The sequence below is a fragment of the Dysidea avara genome, chromosome 14 (assembly GCF_963678975.1).
Source record: "Dysidea avara chromosome 14, odDysAvar1.4, whole genome shotgun sequence".
Taxonomy (NCBI): Eukaryota; Metazoa; Porifera; class Demospongiae; order Dictyoceratida; family Dysideidae; genus Dysidea; species Dysidea avara.
Window position 1 is genome coordinate 3519581 of NC_089285.1, and position 14628 is coordinate 3534208.

A 14628-nucleotide genomic window follows, 5' to 3' on the forward strand; every position below is an offset into this window, starting at 1 on the left:
TAAAGCATATAACTTTACCAACTATGTTGTGGGTGGGGCTCCATAGTGCTGATACACACAGCAGAAAGCTGCAATGTAATACTTAGGTCACAATAATGAATCACAAGCTGCTAGCATTTTTTCTGAAAAGTTGCAAGTTGCTTAATATATGCATTGAATAAGCAATAATTTGATTACTAATTGATCAGTTGTAAGGTGTCTAATCATATTATTCATCAGTTGTATAATTTAGCTATTTGATGCACATGCAGGACTTCCATTGCATGCGCTTCCTTTTAAGGAAGCAAATCATGTACTGTATAGCTATCAGCCTGAATTTTAACATAGTAGAAATTTACCTTTCCATTGAGAGTATCAGCACTAGCTATATACGGAGCCTCACTCACAATTTGTCTATATATATGCAGAATATTATTTCCTTACATTATCTTCATAATTTTTAAAACGTGTATATGCTATATAGCTACTAATGGACCAAACTTCAAAATTGAACATGACATTTGTAAATGTCTATGTACTGCTTCTACATCCAGATCCCTCTACTTTTTGCACCCAATATCCTGCATGGTACACTCCAAACTGTGGATCCGCCTTACCATTGTGACTGTGTACTGTTATATCATTGTAGAGTGGTGATTGCATAAAAAATTAATAGTTATGCCCTAATAGCATAATTAAGTGTAGCTATAATAGTAGAGCGACTAAGCAACAAATTTTGATGAAATTGTTCACTTTGTGATAAAAGCACCAAATCTTGTGTGGAGGTACGTATAGCTACTAAATCATTTGAGATACGGTACCATGTCAAAATCATTGCCTTAGGGCATGTTTTGAACTTTTAGCTACTCTGGAAAATTGAGAGTGGTTAGCTATGCTTGATGCATCACCAGTTTCATGGAATGTAGTGTAGGCACCAGCCTATTATGCTTTTAATTTTTTGCCTATTATGCTATGCTGCAGTGCTCAAAAATTTTGCCTATTATGCTCATAATTATGCTCAAACTTTTTGCCACAGTTGGCCATGTTTTGTTACTTTCTATGGATAATAATAAACTATGGCTTATGAACAACTGGTTAAATGTAAAAGATACTCATTTTGCATAAGCATTTGGCTGCATTGTAAACTATAATAACAGTGATGTCAGATAATTACTTAATGCCATATCACTGGAGTGGCATTGACTGTTCTATTATTGTAAGTCAACCTTTTTCTGTGGCATGCATTTTTGCTTACAGTATCACAATTATTCTGCCTATTATGCTAGCATTATGCTTCAGGGGTGTAGGGAGGGGGGGTTCCGGGGGGTTCAGGAACCCCCCCCCCTGTAAAATTTAGACTTCTGCAAGCAGGATCCTAACACACCATTTAGTGTGGCAGGACAAAATGAGTGAGTTGATAAAACTTACATTCATCTCTCAGGGAAGGATTTACAGAGGTAACATGAGCCCTCTTCAAAACTTGTTAAAAAGATCGATATACTCTAATAGAGCAGTCAGGTATATACTCTAATAGAGCAGTCAGGTATACTCTAATAGAACATGCATGTAAATATCCATGTCCATGACCTTATACTTAGCATGACCTTATACTGCTATAGCTTTGGTATGCAGTGTTTAAAGATATAGAGCTCCAGTAATTTATCACTTGTGTTATGCAAAATGAATTCATGCTATGCATACCAACATTAAATGCAAAACTTAGCATGACCTTATACTGCTATAGCTTTGGTATGCAGTGTTTAAAGATATAGAGCTCCAGTAATTTATCACTTGTGTTATGCAAAATGAATTCATGCTATGCATATTTGTATAGTTATATTGTTTGATCGTCATTTGTATCAGTGGATTCACTGATATTCACTGGATTAATGTACTTTTTGCATAAAATATAGTAATTTGCTGAGTTTTGATTTATTAAAATATTGAAAGTCTCTCAGCGGCTGGGGGCTGCGCCCCCAGACCCCTGCTTCTAGTAACTCAATGCTGGTGCTGGAACCCCCCTTCAAAAAATCCTGGCTACGCCCCTGTGCTTGATGCTTTCAGGCACCTATTATGCTCAAAATTATGCCAGCATAATAGGCTGGTGCCTAATGCAGTGTATACCACTATTCTGCATGTTTGGTAGGCATCACCGTCAATACTAGTCTCGTGAGCATGCTCTTTCTTTGCTAGATACCATTTAACATTTCAGCGGCAGTTCGCAGATATTTTTGTTGCAGGACCTCACAATGGTGGAACGGATTACCTACTGATGAGAATTTTACTGTTGCTATTAACGACAGTCGTTCTTTTCTGTTTTCATGTAATTTGTTCATTCATCTTTGTAATTTAGTTTTGCATTTGTGTCCATGCGGCTATTTGTATTGTATCCATGTGTTAAGTTTCAGTATAGCTAGCTATGTGTATTGTATGCTGCCCCAAGAAAGTACGGCAGTTGCCGATTGTCAGAGGGTAATTTTATTAATCAATCAATCAATCAATCAATCAAGTATTTGCCTAAGCGCCTTTAAAAATATTGATTGATTGAACCGTGTTTAGCGCTATTCGTGTTTTGAGGCTGTGGTACGGCTATAGTATCTATGGTGGCGATAAGTCGGCAGTGGCCTGGCGCTTCAGGTGAGTAACTTTGTTTCGTACCATATTAACCCAGCTAGGCTTGCCTGCTAAGTTCAGCATGCATGGCCAGGAGCCTGGCCCGGGGTTTTGATAGCTTATCCTTGATATTCAGTACAGTAGCTACAGGCAATGAAATGTGTATGCTATACTATAGCTACTGACTGACTGAGTGGCCATAACCATTCAGGCCCGTAGCCAGGGATTTTGAAAGGGGGGTTCTTTTTGACCAAAAATGGACCTTTACTTGCATGATGATTAATAAAGGTACTGAGACTGGGTGTGCGAAGCACACCCAATCTAGGGGGGTCTGGGGGCATGCCCCCCCAGGAAATTTTTTGAAAACAGATACTAAAAGGTTGGCATTTCAGTCAATAAAAATAACAATTTTATTAGGTAAGCTGAAGACCAGCTGTATGAATGATATCTGGAAAAATATCTCTACTGCTACTGTAATTATACCATCTGCACATGTATGTGTCTAAATATAACATATTGGAATGTCACAGTGAATAAGAGTGAGAAAGATTGAGCACTCTGCCATGATCAACAGGGGCAGTGTAGCAGAACAAAGGGTGTCTTAAACAATGAAATTTACACATTGCATGGAGTTGAAGCATGGATGCTATTCGTGGGCTCTGCATGGAGGGGCTTGTCCACCAAAATCTTATATTTTAATGAAAGCTCGGTTTAGACAATCTACATGTAAATTAAGTAGCTTTTAAAAGAAAATGTAATTGTGACTGTTCTATTAAAGTGATTGTTCTATTAGAGTGGTTGACTGCTCTATTAGAGTATCTCGATCTTGCATTGCATTTAATGCAAGCACTGAATGAGTTACTCGGAGCACTTATTTTAGCTTCTTATTATAGTGGTATCTAGTAAACTGTAGCTAATGGACTTTTGCTCCTGAAAATTTGGACTTGTATACTAAAATTGTGGACCTTTTTGCTAAAATTGTGGACCTTTTACTGAAATTGTGGACCTTTTTTCCAAGAGGGCGGTTCTTCAGAACCCCCCGAACCCCCCCTGGCTACGGGCCTGCCATTCTAGTATTGCACCTGGTTGTTCCGGCTCAGTTCTACTGGTTCTACACTGTTCATTCTCTCGTGGTCAGTACCTGTCTGTTCCCATGCACTCAAAAATGCAATTAAGGCACCACTTGTTGACCAGGTCTAAAGTTGAGTGTACTGTGGTCTCGTGGGTGTTAAAAAATCTTACAGTTTACTTAGGGATTTGATTTGATTTAGCTACATGTCCAGAGGAACAGATCACAAATACATAGCTATACAGACAAAGTACTAGCTAGCTACAATACAGTTACAACAAAACTACACACATACACAGTACTGCTTAAGGGTACCCTTATACTCGTAGAATTGATACAGTTAGGCCAGGCAAACTTGATTACTTGTTTCTCATCCACAAAAATTGTATTTCCATGTGGGTGGGAGGTCATTTTTCATTATTAAAGAAACTACTCCAAATCAAGCTGTCTGTTACTAAAAAGCCTTACGAGAACTAGTACTTATATTTTACCACCGTTTCTGAGTTGCAAGTGACATTTGCTGTGCTTTTAAAATGATAATCAGCCTTCTTAACATCAAAATACATGTGCACGTGATTGATAACAGCAATGATGAAATTAGAGGCGGTGGGGTAAAAAGGGATGCAGGCGGGTTGAGAAACAATTAATCAAGTTTGCCTGGCCTTAGTTACCAGTAGTGGCAGTACATTCCACTGTTTAATTACTTTGTAATGAAAGCATACCATTAACCATCAAAATGGGATGCTCTCTTGGATCAGAGGTTGTTTTAAAATAGAATCAAGAGTTCAGAATATATATACTCTTGGTAGAATGGTCTTTGCTCTATGCTACTGGTGAGGAGACGTAGAACGTTAGCACACAGGCATAGTAGGACAAGATTGCAGATAATAGCTATGTAGAAAATCATTCTATAGATTACCTGATAGTTATTTCTATGAATGTTATTGGTGAAAATACAGAAATGAATGATGACAGGATATGAAGTAAGAGATTTAATAAAACAGTGGAGCAAGGGAAGCAATATTAAAAAAGCAAACCACATTCATGCAGAAGAGGTTGGACACTCTCTTTAAGCTGTACCTAAAATTGTTGCCCTTAATTGTATAGTTTATTTGGTATTTCATGTGACCCTTAATGGTTGGTATTTCATGTGACCCTTAATGGTTGGTATTTCATGTGTCCCTTAATGGTTGGTATTTCATGTGACCCTTAATGGTTGGTATTTCATGTGTCCCTTAATGGTTGGTATTTCATGTGACCCTTAATGGTTGGTATTTCATGTGACCCTTAATGGTTGGTATTTCATGTGACCCTTAATGGTTGGTATTTCATGTGACCCTTAATGGTTGGTATTTCATGTGACCCTTAATGGTTGGTATTTCATGTGACCCTTAATGGTTGGTATTTCATGTGACCCTTAATGGTTGGTATTTCATGTGACCCTTAATGGTTGGTATTTCATGTGACCCTTAATGGTTGGTATTTCATGTGACCCTTAATGGTTGGTATTTCATGTGACCCTTAATGGTTGGTATTTCATGTGACCCTTAATGGTTGGTATTTCATGTGACCCTTAATGGTTGGTATTTCATGTGACCCTTAATGGTTGGTATTTCATGTGACCCTTAATGGTTGGTATTTCATGTGACCCTTAATGGTTGGTATTTCATGTGACCCTTAATGGTTGGTATTTCATGTGACCCTTAATGGTTGGTATTTCATGTGACCCTTAATGGTTGGTATTTCATGTGACCCTTAATGGTTGGTATTTCATGTGACCCTTAATGGTTGATATTTCATGTGACCCTTAATGGTTGGTATTTCATGTGACCCTTAATGGTTGGTATTTCATGTGACCCTTAATGGTTGATATTTCATGTGACCCTTAATGGTTGGTATTTCATGTGACCCTTAATGGTTGGTATTTCATGTGACCCTTAATGGTTGGTATTTCATGTGACCCTTAATGGTTGGTATTTCATGTGACCCTTAATGGTTGGTATTTCATGTGACCCTTAATGGTTGGTATTTCATGTGACCCTTAATGGTTGGTATTTCATGTGACCCTTAATGGTTGATATTTCATGTGACCCTTAATGGTTGGTATTTCATGTGACCCTTAATGGTTGGTATTTCATGTGACCCTTAATGGTTGGTATTTCATGTGACCCTTAATGGTTGGTATTTCATGTGACCCTTAATGGTTGGTATTTCATGTGACCCTTAATGGTTGGTATTTCATGTGACCCTTAATGGTTGGTATTTCATGTGACCCTTAATGGTTGGTATTTCATGTGACCCTTAATGGTTGGTATTTCATGTGACCCTTAATGGTTGGTATTTCATGTGACCCTTAATGGTTGGTATTTCATGTGACCCTTAATGGTTGGTATTTCATGTGACCCTTAATGGTTGGTATTTCATGTGACCCTTAATGGTTGGTATTTCATGTGACCCTTAATGGTTGATATTTCATGTGACCCTTAATGGTTGCAATACAAAATAAGCAAACGGTGGGGTTGACTTAATAATCAGATCACTCTTCACATAACTATACTTTGTTTTGCAAAAGCATGTAGGGTTTAGGGTGAAAATACCACACGTATATCTCCATCAGACTGATCGTGTATGTATTGAGTGATAAACAGAAATGACAATGTATCACTGTTTTATATTGAAACTACTGTTTACTCCACTCCACAAAAAATACAGACTTTTGTATAATTTACTTTAGCGGCACTTAAAGCGTGTCAAACCTCCTCTGACATTCATGATTGCACATGCATGTATCTCATGAGACTTCCATAAATACTAGATACATTAAAATTAACGACATTTATCAATTATAACCTTACAGTTGTCTTTATGAATCATTATGAACTGTACTATTGGGTCCAAAGTTACTTAATAATCATTACAATCTAACTATATGGCAATATGCCTTAGTTGTGGTGCATTAAGTCTATACTTGCTCAGGTTGCTATAGTAATTCCATAAACTATATATCTGCTTTCCCTGTAATCCAACTACATCATTAATTTTGTGTCTAATAATTCTCCCAAAGCTCATATACAATACACACTACATGATCAATCATTTAAAACTGTGCTGACATGTGATATGCTTCTGCTTAATTGTTATCACAGAAATGAACGTCATCATCATAAGCATAATCATGGCTTGGCTGCTGGGCATGGTGTCAGGTAAACTGGAGTATGTGATTTATGTTGCATGTAAATCTTGAAATTGAAGTTGTCATATACATAGCTACAGTCATTGTACATATGTATGTATATGGACTTGCAGTCCGTTGTCATCATTTAGTAAGCATGCTCTTTATAACTCACATGATGATGGTACACTGACTGCCACATGCCCTACAGTTGCAGATGCTATTGATTTTGGGATCTCTTATCAAGGATCAGGCGTACCATGTTATCCTGGAGATCATATGAGAGAGTATTCACCTGTTCTATCAACATTCATCTCAAGTGGAAATATGCATTCAGGTCAGAACGTCAGTAAAAGCAGCAGTAACATAGTTTGTATACTTGTCTATAGACAGAGCCCAGTCACTATTGGATACTGAGGTTGATAAAGATCAAATCACAGTTGAAGGTGATAAGAGTGACGATGAAGACTATGACATTGCTGTTACACTACGTATTGGTGAGTGCTTATTTATTGCTTGTAGTTATAATCGAAGTTAAATGAATCTACTGTGATTTTGGCACAACTGAAAGCCACCTGTGGGTATTGAGTTTCAGCTTTGGTTACCGTATAGCCTAAATATTTTGAGGTTGAGCAATGTTGCTAAAAATAAAATTTTCGCGGATTTGCAAACACTCTCAAAATGTATTAGACTATATGGAGGTCAAAATATTTCAAGGGTAAAATTTTTGCTGATAACACCCAAAACCGCGAAATCAGTGAAAATTTTCCTCTTCGAAATATTTAGGCTATACGGTATTTGTTGAAGTTTGCAAAAGAACTGATGAAAAACAACGGGAGAAGATGTTTTTTGGAAGTCTATATCTTCGGGGGGGCCAAAATTTAAGTAAACTGCTGAACTTCAAGAGATCCTAGCTGTACTGCAATAACAGGATCTTCCTTGTAGAGCGGTGCAACACCATTCTACTTTGTTCAAAATTCTTTTAATGTGGTAAAAGGAATGTGTATAATTAATAAATTGACTTTGATGTTGGTAACAAATTGACAGTTTTACCGCTCTACTTTATTTTGCTGGGGGAAGCTCTGAACAATTTATTTTTGTGCAAGGAACACAGATCAACATACAATGGAGTTGTCATGTTTGACCGGTTATTAGCTGCAGCTGCTGCCCCCCAGGTAGTAGCCACCCCACATCCTAGAATTATTGTCATAAGAATTGCCCTTGGATAAGAGTCGCAGCTTGTATCTGAAAATACTGATGCAAGTGTTGATAAGACATGTTTGAAGCAGAAACCAGGTAAAGAAGTTGTTTTAAACCAGAAAATAGTATTTTGAGAAGTTAAATGAATGAATGAATAATTAAACAACGTTAGTCATTCACAAATCCAGATAAATGCTGTGGGCTACTATCATACAAGCCCATAGCAACTGTCCTCGGATAGTAGCTGTTTTAACATAGTAACTGTTAGAGATGCAACGATACAGTGTATAGACGTATCGATATAGTATATAGACGTATCGATATATTGCCTCTGGTGTATCATGATACAGCGATATATTGCACAATACAAAGTGGAATCTAAGCAATAGTCTATGTTGTTTTTAATATTTTTTTGTTTTTGGAGAGGAATAAGTGAGCTGATTTTTCTTTGAGAAGCATTACATACTACTCAGTTTAACCACAATGTACAATAATTTGATTGTCAGCCATGTTAACAAGCCACGATATGTCAGTATATCACGATACGCGATATATCGATACGGTTTGACTTTGTATCAATACAGCGATATTGTCTTAAAACTATACGATACGCGATATATCGATATATTGTTGCATCTCTAGTAACTGTATTGTTCTCCTTGTAGTAGCCATGGCTATTAACCGGTCAAATACGGTATCAACACACTTGTGTATTATAACACAACACTCTACCATGTGCGTGTATGTAATGTGCATCACATCCAATCTCCACTTTCTCACATTTTGTATAAAAGATGTAGTTATAATTTACATACTATTCTTCATGTAGATTCTGCTGTAGTAAATTTTCCATTTAATAAAAATGGTACTGCTACCAGGGATATTGCACCAAGCAGTAGCTTAATAATATCACCTACCAGATCCATGCCTATAGCTGCCAATTCTACTACCACCTGTACTTCTACCACTACCACTACTTCTACCACAACAACCACCAGTACTAGTTCTACCACTACTACGTACACTACTACAAGTACTACCTACACCACCAGTACTGCAACTACTACCACCACTGCTACTGCCACTACTACCAAAACTACAACCACTACATCCACATCTACTACTACCTCTACCTACACTACTACTACTTCTAGTACCAGTACTTCTACTAGCACTTACACTACTAGTAGGGGTTGGGAACTTATGCCGACAACTACCTCGAAGGCATCACCTATTGGATTTTTCCCTGCTACTAGTAGTCATATTAGCCTAACAAGTACTTCATCTCTTAGTGTGACACATTCTGCCTCTGCTACTACCACTCCGTCAGCTACAACTCAGTCAGACAGTACCACCATTAAAGCTACACGTAGCACAGATGCCAGTATTATACCAACAATTTGTACTCCAACTACCACTACAAGTGTGATTGGATCACCAGAAATGTTTTTGATTATCAGTGATGGGATTGCCGGTTGTGTTGTTGGTATTATGGGCTGTGTCTTCATTGGATTATTGATCTTGTACATTTGGGAGAGGAAAAGGAACAATACTACACAAGGTATTTGATGTGGTCTTGTGGTGTGTAAGTTGTCAAATGACATCAATTGCAGGTGCATCTCATGTAATTGTTCGCTGTTTATAGAACATATTTGAAAACTAAGTAACTGAAATTTCTTCTGACTGTTTAACCAACTAATGGTTAATACTACAAGCTTGATTTCCTTGCTGTTCAATGTTGTTTGAGCTCTTGATGCTTATTTGTTTATCGCAGCAGCTACAATGCATGCGTCATGGACCTACCTTTGTCTTCCTTTGAGTTTGACAACCTGTCCATGTTGTTCTTCTTGAACATGTATAGCTAAGGAATTAGAGCACAGTTATAAGTAGGAAGTACTAAATACTTACCACTTTATCCCATTATGTGTACATTTATTTTCCACATATTTCACTACTACTTACCTGAAGAGTTTGATGATCATTATCCTGTCTATTCTGGACCAGCAGCAGGTGAAGCTGTCACCATAAAGGTAAAGTAGAACATGCAGCATGCTGGCCATATATGTATACATGTAACCAGTCTGACAAACTGGTTTTATACAAAATGACAGTTTCAATTATTCAGAAGTTTTTAGCTTGCTAATGGTCGAAGGTTATCTTTGACAGAGTGACCTGGTAACCAACATAACAACTTTATTTCAAATTGAGCAATGAATAGTTAACCTGTTTCAATATAGCAGTATAACACATTTTACCAGTTCTAATACTCACATAATGAACATTAGTTCATGTGATCCCCTATATATACTCAAAATTTTACACACGTGCACTGTATAACATTTGTTAACCTGTCATGGGTATCCACTGTACAAGTACTGGCTTAACAGTAAGGTTTCCTGCCATTTTAGATAGACGAGGTTATCGGTCAATTACAAGCTCCAATAGGGGTGATGAGTGGGGAATGATGCGATGGTCAAATTTCAAGGAATGCATGGAAATGCGTAGGAAACTTCGGCAGTATAAAACTTTGGCAAATAGCTATTTATGAAAAAACTTTGGCAAATTGCCACATGTTACTACACATTGTCATTAGCTAATTGCGACTGGAAATATATTTTGGTGGAAAAAAACTGGCAAATTATAGGATGGTTTGCCAATTTTTATGTTTTCTACTATACAATATGGTGTCAAAACCAGCTAAAGTGAGAGAATTAGTACAGGTGTTTATTCAGCTGCACGGAACTATCCGGTGATATCTCTATCAAGACCTCAGATCGATTGTATGGCCCTCCACAGGCCCAAAAAGGCAGCCAGTAAAATTTAATAGTACGTGTATTCATGTAGTTTTATGTCTGTGGTAAAAGGAATCAAACTTGATGTCATGGGATAGTGTAGCAGTGCATTGTGCATGTCCCTGTTGCATGTAAGAATGATGTAATATGCCACACCATGTTAGCAGTGTATGGGATTGCATGTATAGTATTGCATACTTGTCCATGTGCTTCTGGCTTGATCATTGCCAATCTGCTCCAGCAATCCCTTCTTGTTTCGTGGTTTTTTTCAGTGATCTGCCCTATTTCATATTTTCTTGTATAGCTTTACGGGGGTGCCACAAGATAACTAACTGCAAAAGAGTGTTTTTGATGTTGTTTTTCCCCTGGGTGTATCAGCAGTGCTGCCTACCCGGTTTGATAATACAATTTAGTGGAAGTAGTTAATGTGCTATTGGGTTCCTTACTGTTCTAGCCTTGCAATTCGTCATTGTTTTCCTTGCAGTTCATCATTGCCTTACTTGTAGTTCATCATTGTCTTCCTTGTAGTTCATCATCTTGGTCATGGGTGGGTAGATGGGGGCATAGCCAGAACCCAGGTTATGGCCTCAGGCATCAATTGTACACTAATATACATCAAGATTGAGGTACTCTAATAGAGCACAGTCAGGCAAATAGTAGCTATTCACACATTATATGGCAACTACACATATGATAACATATTTTCTGCATTTTACCAATTGCTTGATGGTACTTAAACATTAAAATAAATTGTCTCTATTATAGGGGATCAAGAAAGTGTGATGGATCACATCAAGTTGACAGATACACTGCACAGTACAGTATAGTGTCTGAACAATTAGTCATGCTATGTTTTTGTTAAACTGTGGCAGTTGGTAGCTATAGTTTCTTTTGTTTCAAAGAATTTTGATTAGTTTTATTAAATTTATTTCATTTCATGTACATAGGTAAGCACCACCAGTGTTGGGAGTAACACGTTACATAAGTAACTCGTTATGTAATATTATTACTTTTGTGGCAACTAAGTAATATAACGAAATACGCTATAAAAACAGGTAATATAACTCAAGTTATTTTACTTACAAATGTAACGCGTTACCTAAGTAATATAGTTACTGTAACAAGTCTAATATTACGTAGTATTATTACTACAAGTAACGAAGTTACTAATCTTGTTAGTTATCCTCTGAGTAACGCTTAGCCACAACGAAGTAACGAAGCCTACTTGATGAAACTTATTCGCCAGCTTCTTACTTAAAACCAAGATTTGCACATTGTCCAACAGCACAATCATGTCACGTGATAAAGTGTTAGTTTCACACGTGACAGCTCAAGGCTGTGGACACAAAGTAATATAATATGTAATATTATTATAGTTACTTTATTTTATGAGTAATATGTAACTGTAACTAAATAGTTCAGTTGCAAGTAATATGTAATATGTAACTAGTTACTTTTACTAAGTAACTTGCCCAACACTGAGCACCACACATATTTTCCAATCCATGTTTCATTTCTATTGCATCAACAAGAAAACTTGGGACCATTGACACTGTATGTTATTGTGATTGTACATGAAGCTGTACTGAGGAGCTTCATTAGCTAACTATCATGTGTAATACTGTAAATGGGCTATTGCCTGCCTCTATATGTTTCAGTTGTAGTTATATCAATAGTAAATGAAGTTTCATTGAATTTAATTCTGTCTTTTTCCCCAGACAACTTCCTTGTTAAGATATGTAGGTTACACTGCCAAAGGTAAACAAGTTTGACTGGTTCTTTGCACTGCAGGAGTCCAGAGACCTGTAATGCTGATGTGTACTGACATCAATGAGTAGATATAGGGTTTGCTTCTATGTAGCAAAGAATGTTCCATGTTTGAACTGATCCGGATTCTAAGTTACAAATATTTGCTATACTTTTAGTACGTTTAGGTTGTTTTTTTGGCTACCAGTGAAAAAAAAATGCCTTCCAGAAAATAAGTTTAGCTAAATCATTGAACTTTTAAGTACTGCAGTGTACAATAGCTATGATAGGAAAATGAAAACGATAGTAGGCTGATGTCTGATTGTGTGCAAAGCTTACGTAAAGTGTAACCCATAGCATACACCAATGTACACTCAAAGTATATTTCATTCAATATGCCACTCAAATTTGGGATCCATATCAGCAGTCATTAATTTATACAAAATTTAAATGGTGCAACAAGATGGATCTTTTCTAACTATGATTTTCATAGCAGTGTTACATCAATATTGAAAGATCTTGCCACAGACCTCCACAACCAGACAATTCCACAAATTACGTTTCATATTACCAACAACTAACCTCACACTACCAACAATGTTTTTTCTACAGAACTGTTAAAGAATGGAACGAGCTACCACCTTCCAGTTATAATGAACTTCAATATGTATAGCTGAGGGTACACTTTATATTTTTGGAAGTATAGCATTGCTGTCTTTCCAATATAATCAGATAATCATACAAATATAATAAAGTCTTTGCCTTACTCAAACTGTGGACAGAAAAGCAAACTCTAGGAGCTGCATATATGCTTTTTTTCTAGTCGCACCTTACGAAAAGGGCGGGTATTGTTTTTTGTTTGGATAAGTGGCCAGAAGTGTATGGAAACTGGAGTGAAGTGAAGGAAATTTATTTCATCAAATTAACAGAACTGCATTCAGTAAGGTTCATAATATTTGTGCTAAGTAGTTTACGTTGATTGTGTGTGAGCCTAATTGATTTCCTCTGTATTCTAATTAATCTGTACAGGTAACAAACATGGCACTTGTCAAAATATAGTTTTTGACTATGTTCTGCCTGTTACACACTCCTATGCATGAAGAACGATTCATAAAGCTATATAGCCTACAACCAATGTGTAAATAGACTAATCATGCAACAGTATATAGCTACTAGTGTACAAAGAGGCACAAAGAAGCAGAAAAAAACATGCACTAAGAAACAAATTGCCAAAGTAAAATAGACATAAAAACTCTAGCTACATTAATTAAAAATACAATGAAGGGTTAAGGATAGGTATAATGCTTACTTTGACTGTTGGCAGCATGGTTCAAAAATTAGGTTATTTGAGACACATGATGCATCCATAAATGGCTATTATGTCAGTACCGTATCACTGATTAGTATCAAAGTATGGAGGTAAGCTTTTGGTGAGTTCAAGGGTTAGACTCTAGCTAGCTCGCCTCAAACTTGCCAAAACTTATCTATACCTTCATACAGAAAATGATAGTTCCTTTCCACCATATTATATTTATAAATGATTAACAAGGTCTTCTTAACTCACATATGTAACTAAGGCGGTGGTGTAGCATAGCCTAAGATCAGTGGCCCAGTCCAGCATGATTTTGTTTCCTTTAGTAGTGAAACCAACCACCATTCCTCCTGCCGGCCTTATATCCTCTACCATTATTCTTACATCAGTGATAGGCAGTATGAATTCGAATAATATCATAAATCAACACCTTGCGCTATCAGAGAAAGGAAATGGGGCAACTGCCGAGCTAAAGCGGCACCTAACAATGAAAATGTCAAAGCTCTTAGCTTTAGCCACTATTGAGTTAGTCACACTTTTTGAAGGCATCATGCAGTCAGGCAATTAGACAGTCAGTCAGGAGTGCATTCCACTAAGTAGCAACTTATTGGAAGCATTTTGGGTCACACTGATGAGCTTGATTACACCTATCCAGTACTTGCGACAATCTTGTGAGGCTGGTCAACTGATATTGTGCAACACACTCTGGAAAACGGATCTGCAAGCTGCTGCACGGCTGCAGACT

At 37.1% G+C, this 14628-nt stretch overlaps 1 protein-coding gene across 1 annotated transcript; it reads left to right on the top strand.

The window, feature by feature from the left end:
- Positions 1 to 2500: 2500 nt before the first annotated feature.
- On the top strand, positions 2501 to 11767 carry LOC136244244 (uncharacterized). The gene is made up of 7 exons (XM_066035797.1): positions 2501 to 2616; positions 6808 to 6864; positions 7045 to 7170; positions 7223 to 7330; positions 8863 to 9594; positions 10002 to 10063; positions 11591 to 11767. Exons 1-7 carry the CDS (start codon positions 2580 to 2582, stop codon positions 11606 to 11608), a joined length of 1140 nt encoding a protein of 379 aa, XP_065891869.1. The 5' UTR covers positions 2501 to 2579; the 3' UTR covers positions 11609 to 11767.
- The last annotated feature ends 2861 nt before the right edge of the window (positions 11768 to 14628 follow it).